Source organism: Fringilla coelebs (assembly GCF_963513975.1).
Source record: "Fringilla coelebs genome assembly, chromosome: 10".
NCBI lineage: Eukaryota > Metazoa > Chordata > Aves > Passeriformes > Fringillidae > Fringilla > Fringilla coelebs.
Genome location: NC_140036.1, coordinates 14407736 through 14429342, shown reverse-complemented (window position 1 = coordinate 14429342; position 21607 = coordinate 14407736). Strand labels below are relative to the sequence as shown.

General features: G+C 47.1%; 1 protein-coding gene across 1 annotated transcript in view; it reads left to right on the top strand.

The window, feature by feature from the left end:
- The first annotated feature begins 298 nt into the window (after window positions 1-298).
- Window positions 299-21607, top strand: part of CCDC50 (coiled-coil domain containing 50) — a 41703-nt gene continuing 20394 nt past the window's right edge. The window contains exons 1-3 of the mRNA XM_084212565.1: window positions 299-450; window positions 16973-17035; window positions 18355-18484. Of these exons, the coding sequence (XP_084068691.1) occupies window positions 402-450; window positions 16973-17035; window positions 18355-18484 (242 nt within the window). The 5' untranslated portion in view covers window positions 299-401. The remainder of the gene's footprint in view (window positions 451-16972; window positions 17036-18354; window positions 18485-21607) is intronic.

Genomic DNA, 21607 nt, shown 5'->3' with positions numbered 1-21607 from the left:
CCCGGCCTCCCGGCCGTAGCTTCAAAGCAGCCAAGACTACCCCTACCCCCAAACCCCCGCCAAACAATAAAACAATAATAATAATAATGATATTTTAAAATCTCAAATGTATAAATAACTGCCCTCGGAAGCTGCCCGTCCCGCTGAGCTGCTGCCCGAGCCCCGCCGGCGAAGGGGAGGGGGAAGCAGCCCGGGACGCCCCCGTCCGCCTCCCCGGAAGGGGGGCGAGGGGCGGCGAGGCGGCCCCGCTCCGCCCCGCCCGGCGCTTTCTGTCCGCTCTCCCGCGCCGTACGGCCCGGCCGCGCCGGCTCCATCCGCTCCCAACTTTGTGGTGCGGGGCGCGGGCGGCACCGCCGCGCTGCCCTCAGCGGGGCCGCCCTCAGCGGGGCGCGGGCCCGGCCATGGCCGGCATCGGCATCGACCACTCCAAGCTGCCCGGAGTCAAGGAAGGTGCGGCTCACCCCGGCGCGGGGAGGAGGGGGTACTGGACGGGACGGGGCGGTGTGGGGGAAATGGGAGCGAGGCAGGAGAGAAACTGTCGGTTTGGGGTGGTTTATCTTAAACGTTATCATTTTACAATTTCCAGGCGCCGCTGTGGTTCGCGGCGCTGGCGGGGAGCCGGGTCAGCGGGAGGGGACGGGGCGCTCCGTGCTCCGGCCGTGGCCCCGGGGTTCCCGGGACTGGCGGGGCTGTCCCGCTGCCGGTGCGGGGTGTCCGGCGGGTGGCGGGAGGGGACGAGAGGTGGAGGCCGGTGGCGGAGCAGCGGCAGTGGCTGGACAGAGCCGCAGTCGCTGGACAGAGAGCCGTGGCCGCTCTGCTGGCCTCGCTTCCGGCTCCCCTCCCCGGGCGAGCGGCGGGGGTCGGGCTGGCAGCGCCGCTTCTCCCCGGGAGGAGCGAGGAGCGGCGCTGGGGGAGGGCGCAGCCCTTTGTCTGCGCCGGGCCGAGGCTGCCGCCGGCGCCTCCGCCGCGCTCCCCCCGCCGCGCCCGGGCAGGCGGGCTGGAGGCGCCGGCCGGGGCTGCGCTCCCGCGGGGGGTGAGGCAGCCGGGGCACCCTGCGGGAGATGGACGAGCAGGGATGTCTGTCTGTCTATCTGTCTGTCTGTCCGTCCCTGGCAGTTACGGCTCGGCCGGGGTCGGAGGCTCCGCTCGGGCCGTTGGAAAAATGGCATCAGAACTGTGAATAGCCACAGATTTGGCGATTTGAGGGGTACTGGTGATTTTGAGGCCCCGGTTAGAAACACTTAACCTGCTGGTTTTTATGAATACTGGCCTGCATTGGGCTTGGGAGCGCCAAGCAGCAGCTCCCGCCTCGCAGAGCCCCCCGTGCCCCCCTCGCTTTCAGGGGTCCCGCTGGCTTGGCCTGTACTCAGAACACGGATTCACCTTCTGCTGGGCTGGGCTGGCCTCGGCTTCCCTGTTAGCGCAGTGTCTGCCTCACACGTGTGCCTTTGAGCTCAATTAAATGTGCCCTGGAGCTGCTTCGGGTTTAGAAAGCTTTGTAGGAGATAGTTTGTTCTTTCTGACAGTGATTTGTGATACAAACCAGTAGAAGGTCTGTCATAATCAAGTTAGTTTAGATTTACTCTCTAGTAATAGAGAGCAATGGTTTCCTGCCTAAAAGAAACCAAACTTCCTTAAACTTGTTTCTCTTGCCACTGGTCTTTTGTTTTTTTGTTGGTTTTTTTTTCAAATTTCAATTCTTACAAAATAGCAGTTGTGAATTTGATGATTTAGCTGGCCAAGAGTAGAAAGCCTATTTCTGTGCAGGCAGCTGGGATTTCCTTTTGACCTCCTGTCATCCTTTAATGCTTCACTCAGTGTTACTGGAACAAAAGCTGAAGCTGATGTTTTAGGGGTTAATATTCGTCCTGTTAAGTCATTAGCAGAACTGTTGGCCATTTTAGTGTGGTCAAGATCTCATCCTTAGAGTCTGTCCACACATGGTTGGTAACTCAAGAAAATGAATCCAATTAACCTTTCCAGCAGGTTGATTAAAGTGAAATAAATCCGTGTGTAGATGCTTTTATTCACAATTTAAGTAGGCTGGATTTGATTTGCCTTTATTAATTTTTGAATTGAACTAACTGGGCTGAGCTGAGGTCATTTACATTCTGAATGAAAGTACATGTACAGCGTTACAGTGTAACTCAACCAGTCCCTGGGAAATTTGCACCTATGGTATAGTGTGGATTAAGCTTCAAGAGTGTCCTGTTACTACGATCTGTTGTTACTTGATAGCAATGGGATTAAAGTAGTGTGCCAGAGCAACGTGCAAAGTAGATGAGGTTTGAGCCATGTTCTGCAAAGCCTCAGGCATGTGTCACGCTTTTAGTTTAATGGCATCACTTGTTTTTGTTTTGGAAAGTGTTGAGTCTGAGCTATGGTTTCGATTAGGTCTTTTCGTGCTCTGTGTCAATGCCAGCCAAGGAAAGAAAAGCATTGCCTGCCATACCGAGGGAAATATTTATTGTTCCTGATAGAGAAATCACTGTTGATCTTTCTGGAAAAAGCATTCCCTTTCTTTGTCTAGGGTAAAGGTTGGCTTAGTCATTCATTAACAATGAAGAACCTTTTGGTGTGAGTACTTTGTTCTTCACCAGCTCTGCTTCAGGAGAGGAGGTGTTATGTCCCTGTGTGCAGGTAGCCAGGACTGCTGAAAGACAGTGTCATCCTCCTCTTCTAGAGTGATCTCAAAAGCTCTTCTAAAAGTGGGAGTGATGGCAGTGAAGATCTGATAACTGTAGCTAGGTGCTGCAGGAAGTCTTGCTTCTTGTGTTTACTTTCCTCTTTTATCTCTAAAAGCATTCCTATCAGCTCAAGGCCTGATGTGGATGGTATTTTGCTGGTGAAAACCACTTCAGCTGGTCCAGTTTATCTTGTGGGCAGGGATTTACTGGTGTAAAGTACACCCTCAAAACACACTTTTCCTAGTATGAACTACACCTTGCTGCTGCAGCCTGGTGTTACAGACCCATTTTTCCATGAGTAATAGAGTGGATCTGACCTCTGTGGTCAGTAAACCTCCTGTAAGTTATTTGTTTTGGTGTTAGTTGCAATCTGTGGCCTGTGCTTCTCTGCCTGCATTTCTGTTCATCTCCCAAGTGTCTGTGACATATTTGCTTTTCACAAAGCAGCCTTTGCTGTTTGCTCTTTTGACCTACCTCAGGAGATTGCTCAGCTTTGTGTATGTAGATGTTTTTCACTAGAGGTCTAATTTGTGAGACTTTTGGTGATAAAAACATCCTAGAAACATTATTTTGATTAGCTACTTATAAAGCAAATAAAACTGTCTTGGGTTCTGCTGGATCTCTAACTGCCTCTCATCTCTTGTGACCTGATGCATTCCTAGGAGCTGTGTTTGGGAAGGGCTCCACCCTCTTTTGGCTGCCTGCTGTGAGTGAGCCCTTGGACTTGAGAGGCATTTCTGGCTGCAGGCAGGCAGGCTGAGCTGCAAGGGAGGTGTTTTGGAGCTGTGCAAACCATACCCCTCTCTGGAGGATGTACCTCTGGTCCTGTCTGCTGTTGTCTTTCCAAAGGTCTGAGGTAACATCTTTCTGAAGGGAATGCCTGCCTGCTCAAGCTGAGGCTCAGTCCTTCATCCCTTGCAGTCTCCAAGAGCCATCAGTTGTTGGCAGCAGCAGAAAAAACCCAGGTCCGAGCATTCTCCCAGGGGCTTCTCATCTTCCTGCTGCTTTGAATTCTCTGTGAGGAGAGAAAAGGGAGAGGTGGGGCAGGGGGGGACTCTAAACTCTGCCCCAGTAGTGTGCAGCTCTGGAGAACTGTGGAAGTTTGCACTGGCTGAAATGTTTTTATTGAATTTTATTTTTAGTAGTCCTGTGAAGAAATGCAAGGGTGGTATGTCTGGGCTGATGATTAGAACTGACCCTGCCACTACTGTCTGGAGCTCCAGCCTTCACAAAGGCTGATTGTGGCACCTGTGCATGGAGAGATACAACAATGCTCACATGGCTTTCTACTCTTTGTTCAGCACCTGATTTGACTTTAGGGAGCTGTACATTCAAATGTTGCTGCTTGTAATCTGCTACCCAAGTGGCCAGTATCTAAAACGTGATAGTAAAAGATACAGCTCTGACTGTGACCTTGGGGAAGCAGGAAGAGCTTGAATATTTTCTGTCTTGGCAAGGTGTTCTCTGGGGCAGGCAGTCTGGCTGGCTCTCTTTTGCCTTAGCATAAATTGAATAAAAGTTGCTGTTAGCATCAGTCTTCCTCCCAGCTACAGGCCTTTCTGCTGACCTCTGCAGCTTAACATGACCTCTGCTGAGACCCCTGCAATAAAAACCTCCTGGCTACTGACCCTCCAAGTGACTGGGGAGGAGGATGAGGTCTGAGGTGCAATGTGTCAGGCTTCCATGGAGCAGACTGAGGTTATTGGCTTATAATGAGGCCTTTGGTGCCTGTGTGTGCTCAGCAACATGAGAGTGGACAGGAGAAATTTGATGTCTGTCAGAGGTGGAAGAGGATTGAGGAAGTGTGAATGGCTGGCACAGTGTCTGATGAGGAAAGATTCTGCTTAGGGGTTTTTCAGGGGAATGGTTTTGAGGGATAAGCTGTCAGCTGTATTCATCTGAAGGAAGCATTGGCCTTTAACTGGATTAGTATAATCAGGGCAACAATTTTGAGAGCAGCTGAGGGTCAGCCGGGTCATTGTGAAGCCACCTGCCCCATGCCCTTTGGCTCCAGCTGGGGTTTTTCCTTGCAGCATCATGATTTTCTGCTTTGTGACTTCCTTTCAGGGTTTAAGGGCTCTGAGAAATTCAGGCAAGATGGATGGCTTGAGGGCAGCGGGGAGGTGGAGAGTGATGGGACATAGACACAGGTCACTGGCTCACATCCAGCTCTTCTGGATAATAGGAGATCTGTTTTTCCAGCATGCATGAATTCTGTAGCTGAGGCTGTGGCATTCGTTTCACTTCTGGTTAAAGCTGGTGAAAGTTTTATTTTGCATTCAGTGGTTCTGGGTCTGCAGTGCTTGGCAGAGATGGGCAGGATTAGCATATTTCATGCTCTTGGCTCTGAAAGGCAGCTGAACAAGCAGGTCTGCCTCCTCCCATCCCTAAATCCCTAACACTTGTCTTCTGTGAGCTGCTGTGGAGGTTGTACTGAGGCAAAAAGATTGCTCGAAAAGCTTTGGCAGAAAGATACCCCAAGACTTCCATTGATGCTTTTTGCAGAGATGTTTCCATGACTCCTGACAGATTTTTGGATGGGGCTATGAGGGGACACATCCTATTTTTGCCCTGATTCCTGGGGATACAGAGATAGCAGCGGGGGGTTTTCTCCTGTTTACGATACGACATTGTGACTTTGTCCATCACCCATTGCTGGTCTCTGAGGAATGCTCCCAGCTGAGCAGTGTGTTTATGGTCACCATGGGCCTCTGTTTAATCTTTCTTTTCCTCTGGCCATGGGAAACATCAGAGGATGCCAGGCAGGAGTTGGAGATGGCTGCTGCAAGAAGCAGGAAAGGCCAGTTCTGCTCTCTCTGGTGCAAGAAAAATCCCACTTGGTAAAACAACGGGATATGCCTTGGAGCTGTGTGAAACTTCTGTTTTGCTGGAATAAGCTTTCTTTTTCTTGCTCAGAATCATCCAGTTCACATGAATGTGCTGATTTATAGGACAAAGCGGCAAGATCCTTGCCTGCTTCCTTCTCCTCTTTCCAGAATGTCCCCAGCTGGTTGGCTTCCTGCTCCTTCACTGCTACTCCTGTGTAGTGCTGCTTTGAAGGCTGAAGGGCTAAGGGAGGAGGTTGGTCTGTTGGTGAAAGTGCCTTAAAACTTGAGAAGCTTTGGGTCCATTTTCTGGTGTGACACTCACTGCTGGCTTGACCTTCAGCTGTTCTTCAAGAAGGTGATAACAACAGCTGCTGTTCTGTTGCTGGTTGGCTGCATTGCAGGGAGCAAAGGGCATGTTTGCTGGACATTTCCACTTGGAAAGCTGCAGTCTCCCTGGAGGCTGATGTGTGTCAGCAGTGCTCTCTGTTCACCTTACAGCATAGCTTTTCATAGAACATGTATAGGACTTTGTGAAAGTCCCTTGACACTTCATTTCTACTTCTTTTTTGAGAAGTAGAAATTGAAGCCTTCCTGCTGTTTTCTTTCTCAGTACTTGAAAAGATACCACACAGCTCACTGAGTGTTGTGTGGCCTTGACACTGTACGGCTGTGGGGATGGACTTTTAGCTGGGCTGGGAAGAGAACAGGAGGATGCAGCATCAGACTGGCATTGTAAGGGCTGCAAGGCAGTGCTGTTGAGAACCTTAACTTGAGCAAAGGGGATCAGTCAGGCCTTAGTGCTCATAAAATTTACCCTGTAACTCCAGGCACCCTGTGAATTAAGCTTGCCAGAAGTGTTACTCTTCCTGGGGAGAAAGGTATAGATGAAAGCGTGCTCAGAGCCTAGCACAGCTCATCTGCACCTGCCCAATTATTTTGTGTCAGGTTCCTGAAGCTCAACTGATAGTTATTTTAATTGCACACCAACCCATGATGCCACCGCCGCAATGCTCTGTTGGCCGAACTAAAATAGGGAGATCTTTCCGTCTTTGGCCTGGCTTGGTAGAGGTTTGGTTTGTGTGCACTTGGTAGCTCTACCCTGCATTATGTGCTCTTCAGGACAGAAAGTCAAAGTGGGTTTGTGAGTGAGTCACTTTTCTTCACTTCTCTTTTCAGAAGAGGTGTAACAAGCCACGCGCAGTTCCTGTGTGCATTTTCGTTCATCCTTTCCTGAGCCCTTTTGCTGAACCAGAACTTTGTAGCTAGAGGAGTCAACTCTAAGAGGAAATGTTATGTGGGCTCAGTATGTAGTGTTCAATAAGTGATGACAAAGGGGAAAAGGACATAAATGAGGAAATACTTGAAAACACTGGGAAACAGACATTCCATAAAGACACTGACAGGAGTGATATGAGAAATAATGGGGCAAAAGGGAGGAAGGAAGTTTATGCAAACAGGAGTATTTCCTGGTGGTGAGAAGGCAGGGGTTTTAATTCCTTTCTGCATTATATGTGTAGCATTGGCTCTTTACATCCAGGACAAGAGGGGGGAGTGTGCTCTGGCTAAAAATGCTCCTTGCAGAGGGACTGTTGCCACTGACTTGGCACGTGGGTTGGGATAATGCTGGTGTGGCTTAGGGAAGCCTCCTCTGGTGTGGATGGAAAGCTTCTCCATCTCTGCACAGCACAATGACTTTGCACTGCAAAAGCAGCTTATTATATCTATATCTGTTCTGGTTACAGCAAGCATTACTTGGTAGCATCCTGGTGCAGAGAATTGGCCCTTCCTTCTGCTCTGGTATTAGTTTTATTATTGAGGTGCTGGCTGGTGGAATGGGAAGGATTTATGTCCTAAATTCAGCAGCAGCTCCTGGAGCCATTGGCAGTGCTGCTGAGGTGAGGTGGTGGAGCACAGCACGGAGAAGGCCTGGGAATTTTCCAAGCCACCAGGGTGTTGGCTGTTTTCATGGCAGGCAGAGAGCTCTGCTGTTCGCAGGGCTGTGCTCTCCTGCAGGCCATCTGCCTGGCGCCAGGTTTCCAAAGGAAGTTGATGTTGGGAAGAGGCTGGGCTCTCCTGACCTTAATTGCAGTGCTGGAAGGACTGTGTCCTTGGCTAGGGCTGCACGGCCCTGCCTGGATTCCACACATCCCTGATGCAAGGTGGAAAAAGCAGGTTTGTCTCCAGCTCAGTGCTCGGTTACCTGGTATTCCAGGCAGCTGGCATTGCCCACAGCACCACCTCTGGCTGTGTAACAGGTGAACTTAACTTGGTTCTGATTTAACTGTTCTTTTTTTTACTTTTTCTTGTTTTTAAGAAGCTGTGAGTATGCAATATCACCTGAAGGTGATACAGTTCCCAAAGCAAAAAAATTTACCTTTACTGACCTGGAGCTCATTTAGTGCCCTCGGAGAGGAGAAAAGGCTGCCAGCCTGCTTCTTCCTCATGCTTTGCAATGTATATGAACTGTGGGCTCAGATGCCACAAAGCAGTTTGTTTCAAAATTATACAGGGAGCTCTGCCTCCCTGTCCATCTGGTCTCAGAAGCCAGAGACTTATTCTTACCCTTGTATGCCAGGGTTTTAAATCTGTAGTTGCACTCAGGGCAGTGTGCCAACAAAAGGTTGTGACAGGAAAGGGAACATGTATTGTTAGTGCTGTAGCTTTACTAATTTCTGACTTGTAGATGGATTTGGAATTTTGACTGATCAGGGGCCAGCTTTGGTACTTTGTGTTCCCCAGAACTGACTAATAAACCTGGAGAACTTAAACACAGGAAGCAAGGGGGGAGAGGGGAGAGTACCCGTCAGGAGCTAGTGGAGCAAAGGAAAAGGCTTTTGAAACAAACCAACAACCTCAGTTGGTTGGGTAGAGGATTGTTGTTCTTGCAGAGCAGCTTTGCAGTGCTGGCAGCTGCTGAACGGGTGGCAGACAGGAGCCTTTGCTTGCATCCTAGCAGCCACCTTTCTAGGGAAAAGGAAGCTGATGGGAATCTGTGCAAGAATCGCAGCTGACTGCAGGGTTAGTTCAGATACCTTCTGCTTCGAATGCAGCAGCTGGTAGGGTTTCCATCAAGGCTGGGAGGCTGCTCAGAGGCCCATCCTGCTGGAGCTTTGCTTCTCTTAGTATGTGATCTGGAGGAATAAAACCTGGCTGATTTGAATGTGCACTGCCACTGTGGTGTGTCCTTTCAGCTGCAGCTCTGGTTTAGCTACAAGCCATGCAGCAGTCAGGGTTGGCTCTAGTTGTGCAAAGGCTGAAGAGAAGGTGGCATCTCTGGAGGCTCTTTATTCTGCTTGTTTTTTCCAGAGGTTATTGTTTCTCTGTACAACTGCAGGTCAGTGTCATGTAAAAGCACACTGTGGGGTTTAGAGAGGAACTTGAACCTTTTTTTGGCACTTGGCAGCTTCTGTGTGGGTGTGAGGTTTCCAGCAGTCAGCCTTTTGTAAAGCAGTCACTAAACTGAGTCAGGGCATGAAGCTGTACCAGAGGGGCGTTCAAACCTCCCTTTTTGCATCCTGTCTCCCTTGTATTTTTCTACATTATCTTTCAGGATTAAGCTAGAGGAGAACCCTGTGAGAGCTGACACTTTGCATTATCTCTGCTCCCAGCTGCCTCTTTGGAGCTGCTGTGTGAGGTTATTCACCACAGCCTGAGGGCTGAGAAATGCTGGTGAAATATCTGCAATCCAGGGTGCCATGGCTCCTGAAAGCCATCCTGAACCACAAAGTGGGCCTGCCAGCTCTCTGCAGAGAAACTGCTGGACTGAACAAGGGGTTTAGCTGTGCATTCATCAGAGAATAGAAGTTTTGCCTACTTGGGAAACTAAGTGTGTGTAAGAGAACAGAAATTTTGCTTATCCGGGAAACTCAATGTGTCCTTCCGAAAGTTTTGTGTGGTGTAAAATTAGTTAAAATGCTGAAATAAAAGCTGAATTGAACAGATAAAACAACAGAATACAGTGATTGCTATTGGAGATGGGTGTGGGGTAAGGGAGTGTACATACAGTGCAAATCTCTTGAGATGCAAGCTCCATGCCCCAGCAGTTTTCTGAGTGGGTGGCTGTTTTGGGTTGCACTTGATAAAAGACTGTTTTTCTATTACCCCTCCCATACACCAATTTAAATGAGTGGTGTTTGGTTTAAAGCTAGGTTTAAAGGTGCCATGACATTCTGTCTGCAAAAGAAACAAAAAAAAACCTTCAAGAAAAGGGGTATCATGTGATCCATGGGGCACAGCTAAAGGTGTGTCTTTACAGTTAGAGTGGTGCTCATGGGGCCTGTGTGGGCCAGGGATTTTGCCCTCTCCTGGTGAAGGCAGCTCCTGCCTTGCTCTCCAGTGGTGTGTACGGTAGTTTGCCTTTGGGGTAGAGGGTAAAGCACAGCTGTTGGAGTCAAGTGTTGTTTGCATTGCTGTGGTCCATGGTTGGGAGGTAGTGGTTAAAACTGTCTTCTAGGAAAACTCCCTGTCTTTATTGTTGGTTGTTCCTTTTGCACATGTGGTATTAGCTGAGTCAACTGAAGCTGTGTCAAATGCTGGACAGGATGAGCTACACAAACAGCTTTTGTTCTCGCTGATGGTTGAGATTATCTTCTTCCATACACAGACTCAGTTACAATCTCAGATGTTGTGAGTGAAGTGTTTGGCTGCCTGAGGTCTGCTCTTTGACTGTGGTGTCAAACAGCCAAGCCATACCTACCTTGAAGTTTTTGTAGTAGAGACCCACCTGGGTGTTATTGGTGGGTCCACAATGCAATGGCTGAGCTCACTGGTGGTCTTTTGGCTGTAGGCAGTCCTGGACAGGTAGATGGACACTGGGGCAATAAAGAAATTTCTACAGAGATGAGTGTTCTGAGCCTGGCAGGTAATGACTTGGAGACATTAACACATATCATATCTGCTCTCTGCTTTAAAGTGTTAATGTATTCTGTGTGTTGAGCCCCTGCAATAGAAAGCAGCAGCTGTAACAGCAATGTTGGCTGTAGGACTTGGAAGTATTGGATAGTTCTTGTGACTCAGGGTACTCTGTGACTGGGGACCCAACTGGACATGGCTGAAAAGGGTGAATTTTCAAAGCGTGGATGTCATTACTTCTTAAGGCTCAATGCCATTTTTAGGTACATCTGAAAGTCTTGGCACAGAGTGGCTGGAAAACTGCCCAGTGGAAAAGGACCTGGGGGTGCTGGTCAGTAGCCTGCTGAACATGAGCCACTGTGTGCCCAGGTGGCCAAGAAGGGCAGTGCCATCCTGGCCTGGATCAGCAATGGTGTGGCCAGTGACCATCACCCTGTTCTGACACTGGTGAGGCCACACCTCCAATCCTGTGCTCAGTTCTGGGTCCCTCACTACAGCACAGACACTGGGGTGCTGAATGAGTCCAGAGGAGGGCAGTGAAGCTGGGAAGAGTCTGGAGCACAAGTCCTTGAGGAGCTGGGGGTGTTTAGCCTGGAGAAGATGAGGCTCAAGAGAGATGTTATTGCTCTCTACGAGTCCCTGTCAGGAGGTTGCAGCCAGGTGGCCATTGGCCTCTTCTTCCAAGTACCAAGTGATGGAACAAGAGGAATTGGCCCAAGTTCTGTCAAGGGAAGTTTATATGGGATGTTAAAAAAAAACCATCTTCAGCATAAGGATGACCAGTGGTTGAAACAAGAAAGTATTTGGGAGATTCTCCAGTCTAGGAGACACTAAAGAGATGTGTATATGTGGCACTAAGGGGTGTGCTGTAGTGGTGAGCTTGGCAGCGCCAGATCAGTGGTTGTACTTGATGACTTAATGTTTTTTTCAACCTAAGTTATTCTAGGATTTTGTGACTGAAATGCACGAACTCAGCATTTTCTTCTGGAAGTCAAAAAGTTGGTCTTTAATATTTTCAACCTAAGGCTTGTGTTTTAAGCTTTGGGAATAAGAAGACTTGCTCTTATTTAGAAACATTGCAGATGAAACCAGGTAGGGTGGAATTATCCAGTGATGAAAAACATGTCAGCCTTCTGTAGAAAAGCAGAATGATAAATCTTATCAAATTTTGTAGCTGGGGCTTGCTCAAAGGATAACCTTTTGAGGTACCTTGTGCTATTTTTCCACTATCTTGAGTATCTCCAGCTTCCTGTTTACACTGCAAGCACATCACCTTCTGCTTTGAGGTATTCAGCAGATACTCCCTCAGCTTTGGGACTGGTCTGTGGTACAGTGTGCAGGCTTCTTTACAGAAGTGAGACTGCCAATCTAGTAGCCTCAGAGAAGGCACTTTGTGAGTGTTGATGATTTCTGTCCCGAGGCAGATTAAAAAAATATAACGAAGTTCTGAGGGTTTGATTCCAAAAGGCATTGTCTTCCTTCTTGAAGCGCTGTTAGGCAGGTGAGAGCTTAATGATGGAGAATGGTGCAGACAGAGCACAAAAATCTCATTGCCTTGACCTCAAGGCATTTAGCTTAGAGCAGAGAGGATAACCTCCTTCCCAAATCCCTAGATGTTCTTAGCTTCCAGGCCAAGACTACTAGTAAAAAACCATCGTGGTTTGGTGATTTATTTATTTTTAATGATTATTATTTTGCATGTTTACATTTTTGAGAATTAGACTGAGACCCCTTAGTTTGGTTCCCCACAGAGTCACCCAGTCTCCTTGTGCTGCCTCATAGCTCCCAGCTATGTGTGATGCTCTGGTGCTGTGACTGTGGAGCAGAAATTGTTCCCTTTCTCAGACTGCCCAGACCTGCCCTCTGTCTGGGATCCACCTTCTCCCTGCATGATTTTCTGATTTCCTTGGCATGATGAGGCCTGGTGAGCGAGGCCCTAGGAATGTCATCTGTGTACATGCTGCAGCCAGACGTGTCCTAGCCAGCCTCTGTCAGCACCCATGTGTGGTAGCAGGAGCTCCTGGTGTAATGGGAGAGGCAGGGCAGAAATGGGAATTGCTGAGGCTGGGCTATGTATCTCACAGAGCAGCTTTGCTGAGGCTGGGAAGAAAACATCCCAGTTGCATGTTTTATCTGGAAGCTGCCCTCAGGGCAGCCATTCACCTCCAGCTGGGCAAGGAAATAATTCCCAGATTTTGAAGGCATATCTGGCTTGGAGTGGCCTGACCAGTCCCTGCTGGTAAGAGTCTCTAAGAAATCCCAACTTGCTTTCTAATCTGCAGGAATCTACATAACTCAGGCATCCTCCTGAGGCTGCTGGCTTGTAAAAGGATGCATTTGATACTTGCCATTAATTTATCAGCTCTATAGGCCCTAAAGCTGATTTTTAGTTGATGATACTGCTTTTCATGTTACTTTTGTCTTTCCTCTCCCTTCTGTCCTTTAGGTTAGAATTCAAGAACTGCAGATGCTGTAAACTAAGCATGACTCACACCTAGTTTGTTTTGTGAATTACCCATCTCACAGTGCTGTCTGGAAAATGCTGGGAGTGGAGGGGGGAGGAGCGAGAGATGGTTTTTAAGACCCAAAAGGAAATACTTGCAACATGCATCTGTGGTCCCTGGGTCATTGAACTGGCATGTATCCTGGACGCATTACATGGGCCACGGTGAACCAAGGGGGCCCTTGGGACCCACAGTGAATGTCAAAACATGATCTAAGACTTCAGGCAGAAGTGAGGGGGGAGTTTTGCTGTGAACCCTGCTTGAAAAGCCAGTAGGGGCTGACCTCTTGCTGAGACAGTGCACCACAGCACCCATTTCTGGGTGTTACCTACCTCTTTGTCATACACCTGAGTCTCACTAGCAACATCTAAGGCTGCCTTTGCTCCTCTCTTGTGATTATCTCGATCTGTTTGAAACCGTTTGGGGTGTTAAAAATGCTGAGCTTTGGAACTGAGGTAATGCTGGAGAAGGTTAGTTATATGGGTGACAGAATATAAAAAGGAAGAGGTTACTTAATGAAATTTTGCTGAGCTGTTGTACCTAGGGACTTTCTTATGTCAGCCATAAATGCAGGGCTGCAGCCATGTTTTCAAGAGCCTCAGATGCACCAGTGCACAGAGAACTACCAGTGAGAACTACCAGAGGAGAAGACCTGTGCTTGGAGCTTGCAGGGAGGCTCTCGGGGATTCCTCAAGACAACTGACCTCCCTCTTCCATGCATGGATTTTGGATGCTATCACTGTAAGGTTGATGCTTCTGCCCTCATCCTCCCCAGCTGGCACCTCTGCTGGCCATAGCAGCCGCTGGGATTCCTGGGCAGGCATTTCTTTATTGACAGCTGTGCCAGAGTGTTTTCCTGGTCTGCTCCCTGCTGTGCCAAGGTAGATTGGCTCAATCAGACTTGGTAAACCTGTTGTGAATGTTCCATGCTTCGCTGGACTTGCCAATTGTAGCTGCTCTGATTGCCCCCCTGCTGCTTGTTTGACTGCCTGGTGGCTCCCAGCCAGGGCCCAGGGATGGGAAGTCAAGTTAATTTGCAACAGTGAAGGTAATATTAATCTCATCTTTCATTTTTTAGACATACAGTTAGGGAGCAAGGAAATGGATTTCTTTTCCCTTAAATACAAAGCCTGTCAGAGAGGGGAAATTGAGTCTGTTGTCCTTGGGGCCATCCTATTTCTCAGCACAAACCCAGTGTACATAGTAGCTAGTAATGATTGTGCTGTATCCTGCTGAGACTGGGCAGGGAATGAGAACTAGGGCTTACGAAACTTCATTTCAGACCATGCCTGGCCAGTTCACATCTCCAATAATTTCATACTTGCCTCATTGTTAGATGTGAGTCTTCAAGGATTAGTTTCCTTGGCCTCACTTGCAGCTGTTGTCATGCTTGGCTCGGTGCCATGGGTACTGGGTCTAATTGTGAGGGAATGTTCTGCACTGCCATCAGCCCCAAATCTGCTAGGGAGGTGCAGGTGTCCCCATCCTTTGCCACCTGGCTGTTTGACAGGGCTTCGTTGTGTTTGTAATGGAATGTTCTCATCTTCCTTAGCACGTTGTTCTCAGGCTGATGGGTCTTGAGGATAATGTGCTCAGATGAGTTGGAGGCAGCCAGCCCAGCCAAGTTTCTGACAGTGACGAAAGGTCTTCTTGTGCTGCCTGCCCTGCCAGCAGCCACAGCAGCACAAAGAGAGGGCTGTGTGCTCAAGCTGTCTGCTTGGGTTTGTAACAGGAGAGTGTGTGCAGCCAAATGGCTTCTTCAGCAATGCTCAAATAATTCAAATGTGTGAACAAAGCCAAGGCTTTCTGCTGCCCCACCAGTCCGCTCCATGCTGTGTCTGTCCTCTGTGAGATGGAAGCACCAGGGAACCCAGACACGGAGAAGATTCCAGTATGCATATCACTGGTAACTGTCCAGCTTCCCTCTCTCTGTGCTGGTGGGTCAATATCACTGGCTTAAGACCCAGCTCCTTTATTCATGTCTAAGCCCTGCAACTTGGTGGCTCATCCCAGGGCAGCATTCCCCCTTGCTTTGTCAGTGTTGTGTGGATGTGGGACAGGTGGTGGCAGGGCACAGCCCCAGGTTTGGGTGCTGTGTGGCCATGTTAGGGATGGCACTGGACCTAGGTGGCCTTGGGTCAGAAGCTGGAAGTTGCACCAGGGAAGATGCTGCTCTGGCCTATATGTGCTTCTGGTGGCAACATTTTTTTCTTTGTACAGAAATGGCCACTGGAAGCTTTTCAATACTATTGAGTTTCATATCATCTTTCCTTTTTTAAAAGAAGTTGCAATGAAAAAAAGCAACAGCAAAACCTTAATTACACCATCCAGACTTACTCATGCTTAAAGTGGGCCACTGTGGGATCATATAACTGTAACCTTTGTCCTCATCTCCACCCTGCTGCGTGTCACTGTCCTTCCCTGAAGTGTTGATCTGGCTGTTAGGAGCTTTTGTCATCTTAAAACACCTTTCAATGCAGACTGAACCAAAAACTCCATTGAATATGGTAAAGCATTATCTGATCTCTTGGTACAGACAACTACAAACTCTTCCAGATATTTTGTGAGGATACCTGGGTGTGGAGTAAAGTCTTGATGCTTCTCTAGTGGAGCATGTGCATCTGTGAGAAAAGGGAAGGCTTGTGGGATCGTGGCTTAGGAAATGCAGCTACTTTCTCATTTCCTTTGTGGCAGTGGAAATGTTTTATCTTTTTTGACTCTGAACCCTTTCACAAACAGGATCTTCATAAATTCCCCTTGTACTTTTGATGCATTCTGGGGCTTTTGGGGTTATTTTGAGTTTATCTTTTAGGCTGTGCCTGTGCTCTGCTAAAGAGAAATCTCGGTCTTCCCCAGAGGTTTTGCCAGTGGAGTGCAGCAGGAGGAGTTTGTACTTCCCTCTGTGGCTTCAGAAGCACCTTGTAGTTCTCTGCTTTGTGATGTGTTTCAAGTGGGAGATATTCCCCTCTGTGGGTGCTGTTAAGCTTCTTAGCTTGTCACATTGAGAGAAAAATAAATGACAGACCTCTCTAGTGTAAATTTTTTGGTGCCACTGCCTAAAACTCCCCTCAAAGCAGGCAGAAACCCCAGGTCTGGCAGACCTCTGAAAAGGAGCCCCATTCTGCAGTCTGGGGGGAGAGGTCATTGTCTGTCTTTGGTTCACAGAGAAGCTGATGTGAACCTGCCACTAAAAGGCAGAACCTGATGCTGTGTCTGTCCCTGTCCCAGTATGTATGTGGCTTGTGTTTTGTTGTCCTACTGCCTATCATAACAAGTTAAAAATATACTCTGGTGTTTTTCTACAGTGTAGGTAGAGCATTCCTTTGAAAGTTCAAGTGGGAAAGTGATAGGCATTGGCAAAAATCTGCTGCTTTTAAACTGGTGCCAAAGTGAGTTCATCTGTTTCCCATTTCACTTGTCTCAAGGTCATTTTCAGCATCTTTTGAAGAAGCTGTAATTATCCCTGCCCATAATGCTGTGATTGATCCCATATCTGGGTTCAAGGTGCAAATCCAACATCTGCTTTTAGACAGTCAGTGAAGCTTACAAGAAACAACTGAAAATGATACCTTAGCTGGTAGAAATGCCTTGAGAGAAATGCAGTGAGAGCCATGGAGCTCAGTCTGCTCAGCTTTGGAGAGATGCCAGCGTGCACCTACCCTTTGTGCCATGTAAATACTATTCTCAGATTCTTTAACCTGGCACAGAAAGTCACAGTAAACACAGATGCTTGCCTTTGGTTTTAGCTGAATGCAGTCAGTGTGGGCATTGGTAAAAATATATTATATATATTCTGTTTGAATGGGTATAGAGCTTTGTATGTAAGGTCTGGTCCAGTAGTAGCATGGACTATTCTGTTCTTGAAGTGGAGGTCAAGGGGAGAGTCAAGAAGGCATTTTATGCCAACAAGGACAAAGAAATAAACACAGACAAAATAGACATGATGATAGGAGTGGGGGAAAAACGCCAATTCCAAACCTTGACTAGTAGAAACTGTCAGAAGTTCATAGGCTCTCCTGACTGCCATAGCTCATTTGATGCTTTTTTGGTTTGTTTTTAGTTTTTCTGGTGCTAATTCTCTTGACTTTGTTTCCCTGTTCAGTGTGTCGAGACTTCGCTATTCTGGAAGATCATACCTTGGCCCATAATTTACAGGAACAAGAGAGTAAGTAGCAACAATCTTCAGAGCAAACTGAAGCAAACTTGTCCCAACAGATATCTGGCTTTATTTGATTTTGCTAAGAAAAATGCTTCCTGCTTTTATTTAATTTTTTTCCTTTTAATGGAATATAGTTTATTATTGCTGTCTTCACTATCCTGTAACACTACACTTCACTCTGCTCCAGCTCACATTGTACCCCAGAGATAGCTGCATTTTATATTTCAATTTTGTGCTCTCCTTTAGAGCTGAGTTTGTTTGTGCCGTTTATGATAAAATTGCATGTAGGAGTGCACTTGGGGTTTTGTTGCTGTGCAAGGTTTTTAGAAATGACTAGCAATTTTGGAAGCTTCAAGTTTTATAGTCTGACCTAAAGTACAACCAGAAGAGGTCTGTTTGTTTACTTATTTCAGAATTACCAGTGTCTGCCTTTTGAAAGGAGCCTTCCTTTTCAGACATTTTGAAGTAGGGCAGCTATACACTAGAAGAGTTTATAAAGGAGGAAAAAAAAGACACCCAGAAACTTCAGAGTGACTGGTGCTTTATCTTAAAATGATTTTTTTTAACATGCTCATCTGTTAGTTTGGGTATGTTTATGTTGCAGTTTCAGGTGTGGTGGCCTCTCTAATCAGCTTCTCATGGATTTAGTATCTGCCAGTATCAGGTGCTAATGCCATTCGTGCTGCTCCACCAAGGGTGCAGCTGCTCATGCCCTTGGTGCTGGAACCTGAGACCATTGAATTAAAGAGGACTCTGGGCTGTAGCTCATGTAGCCATTTTTTCTGGCAGGCAATATCCATGTATGGTAAAGGACTCACTGGAGCACTAAGTTGCTCTGTTGCTAAATATAAAGGTAGGGAGATTTTTGGAACTGATTCTGCTGAGAGTGAGAGGAGTTTTCTTCTGTAGAGGTTATTGAGAACAAATTAGAAAACTATCCATAATAAGTGGTTTAGGTTCAGCTCATCCTCACTGGCCTCTGGTGGTCCCTCCCAGACCCACTTCATTTGTCTATAGTGATTTTCTGTGGTCAGAAAATGAAATTCAAAGCCTAAAACCATTCTCTGGATGTGTTTAAGATACGCAGAACTTGTTTTGCTCTCAGATCCGTATACAGCCCCCTCAGTGCTGAAAAGAGGCAATCTCAATCTGCTAGCATAATTTCAGTTCAGGACTTTCCCACCTTTAGAGAGATTGCTTGGTGTTTCCCTGCCAAGATCTGTCTTCCTTTCTGGGCTGGAATCTCCCTCCCACTTGGTTTATCGTGTTCAGGCAGTGAAGTTCTGCAGCCTGATTTGAGGGTTCTTGTCTGTGTTTATTTCCAGTTGAGCATCACTTGGCCACGAATGTTCAGCGTAATCGTCTGGTGCAACATGACTTGCAGATGGCCAAGCAACTGCAAGAAGAGGAGGATAAGAAAGCCCGTGCTCAAATCCAGAAACACCAAAAAGACTTGTGAGTTTGTGCTGGAGATCTTGGAATGGGAATGCTAGTCCCATTTGGAGAGAGCACTAATTAATATCAGCTGCTTTGAGTTGACAGTGTGTGGGGTTCATCAGCCTTTTGCTTTTTTTTTTTTTTTCCTTTGGCTGTCCACTGCTGTAAAAGTAGCAATACCAGGCTCTGGCACAGAGGAATGAGAGCAGTGTGTGAGCAGGTGGTCTTGGAGCCCATCCTGCCTTAGATACTGTTGCCTGTCCATGAGAAGGAGCCTTCCCATTCTACTGCTTGTTGTGAAAATGGGGTAACTTGGCCACTTGTGTCAATCTGGTCCCTGGCTGAAGGCTGAGAGTGAAGGAACCGTGCCGCAGAAATACCCAGTGCTACAGGGAATCTCTTTTGTGTGGAAATTGCAGATATTGGTGTGTTTGCCCTGTGCCTGGTGAATGCTTTTGAGGAGCTGGGTGTGATGCTTTTGGTGTCCTGCTGCACTGACAGCCCCTGTGTGTGCTTGCAGCTATTCAGTGTGAAGTGACCTGGCAAGGGGAATTGCTGCTCCAGGGTGGCTTGATGGGGATGGGTGTTGGGGGACAGGCCTTCTCTTGGAGTCACTGACTTCTGCAGTAACTGTGGGAGGGTGTTTAATGACTGATCCAGTTTGCTCTGCAGGTTTGCTCAGTCCCCACACACCACATCTTAACCCTGTGGTCTGTGGTTTGGCTCTCTGTGTGCCAGGGCTCTCAGCTGTGGAGCTGGTGTAGAAGTGAAACACGGCAGCACAGGGCAAAACAAACTGTGCTTTCCAGTCCAGAGTGGACTTGCAGAGTACTGGATGTAGCAGATGGTTCATGGGACAGGGCTCAGCCAGATCCCACTCATGAGAAGTGGGTGGATGGGGGTCCCTGCAAATACACGGCCTGCTAGGCAGGATGCATCTCCCTACAGCTGTGCTGCCTCCTAACTTTTGCTGAGTTCTGGAATGCCACCCACCAGGTGCAGTTGGTGGTGGATCACAGAGCCTGGATGGCTCATCTGACAGAACCAATGACAGAGCAGAAGAGCTCTGTGTTGCAGATGTGGGAGATACAGGACTGGCTTCAAAGCAGCAACTCATGAAAGCTTTGAAGCTGGAGCGTGACAGATCATCCACTGTTTTCAATGTTCCCAGCACACTGGGACAGACCTTGTGTACATATGTATCTCTCAAGTCTGTGCTTTTTTTCAATAGTTTTATTTCTTACCAATTAGAGATGTGAGTGAGTAAATGACAACATAAAAATTGGTTTTGTATGGCAGACATGATTCTTCTTTGTTACTTGCTGGGAGCTGCAAACAATTTTCTTGTTGTAGGACTCTGTAAAATGGGATTTACAAACTTGGTGAGCTAAAGCACAGGCAGAACTGCTGATGTAAAATGTTATGTCCGCAGCAGTTCTGCTTCTGAGAGCAGGAGCTCTTCTGCAAGAGTAGTAAAAGAAGTTGGAGGTATCCTTTTGTAATTGGATCTTTTTCTTCCTTATTGCTTTGTACATTCTCACTGTTTCTTCCTTGTCCAAGAGTAGCATGCTCTGGCAACAAAATAATCCCTGCTGTTGCTTTCTGTGTCATGTAGGACAGTTAGATGCTAAGGTGATGGGAGGAGTAAGAGGGCAGAACTAAGGGGTCTTGAGAAACAGGAAGCAAAAAAGCTCTTCAAATTTATTGGCTTTCTTTTCTCTTTCAAATCCTAATTTCTCTCAGAAATATTTTGTGAAGATAAATGAGAGAACAGAAACATCTCTTTTTAAGAATTCAGGGAAGCATCAAACCTGATTTTCATGCTTCTTTAAAAGCATCTCTTGCATCTAGCTGAGCAGCCTGCACACTTCTAAGCATAGTAGCAAGATTACTAAAATAAAATAGTGTGAAAATATGCTCTTTCCCTGTTTTGCTCTCAGTGTGTGATAGTTCTGTTGCACTGATGTGAACAGTTCCTTTGAACAGTTCCCTTAAACAATCCCTTTTTTTCTCCTCATCTGGAAACAACTAGTTTCAGTCACTGTGAATGGGAGGGAGCTTTCTGATCACACAAACTTTTAGGTATTTTTCTCTTTTTTGTAAACTGATGTGGAATTTTTCCGACTTTCTTAACACTCCTGGCTGCCCAGGTTTGAAGGACACATGAGTGGGATGTTCAGGGATGGTGATGTTTATGTTGCTCTGGCTGATTTCTGGGGTCTGATTGGCACTTAAGCTCACATTAAGGAAACTGAAGGGCAAGAAGGGCTGTCAAAGCTCTTGAACCTATTTTCTTCTGCTCACACAAGTTAATACATTAGTTTGTGTCGACTAAGTAATCAAGTCTCAGTATTTAATTACTGCTGAGCAATAAACCTCCAAATCTAATCCTCTGTAACTGTTCTTAGGATTTAATGTGGTGTATTCCGAGATGTGTCATCAGAAAGAAGAAAATGCTTTTGTGTTTGCAATACTTCTGGTGTACCTTGCTGGTAACAGAGAGGGAATGACCTTGTTGCCTTAGCTCTGAAAGATGATTAGTTGTTTTTCTGTCCTGTTTGTTTTCAATAGGATGTATTTTAAGCATTTAGCAAGTCAGTTTGTGCTGATGAACTTGGCACCTTAGCTCTGCTCACAGGTGCCAAGGGAACTGGAGACGTGCAATGCCTTGATGTGTCTGACCTTTCTAACTTATTTTCTACCTAGTTTCATGTCCTCAGAGCCTGGGGTTGTAAAGGATCCACTACCAGGCTCACTGACAGCCTGCTCCCTAGGATTTGCTTATTCAAGTATTGTTTTCCTGGGAGCTGTGATTCTCTGCTGGTGCCAGGTTTGCCAAAGTCTCTTTTTAAAAAGCAAGTTCAAGAACTAGATTTGCTGCGTGTGAACTCTTGTGGCTTTGAACAGATCTGTCCCCAGAGTCAAATGAAAAACACACAGGCACACGCAAAAATGTCCAGGTTTTATTACCTGGATGAAAGAAACTCGTGTCCTGAAATGTTTGACCTATTGATAACTCCAGTCCAGAGGTCTGCTTCCAAGGAGCTGTTGACAGAAATAATCTTCTTTTCCTTCCTGCTGTGTGTGCCTTTTTGTTGCCTATGACAAATGAGTTGTTTCTTAGTGACATCTGTCCTCTAA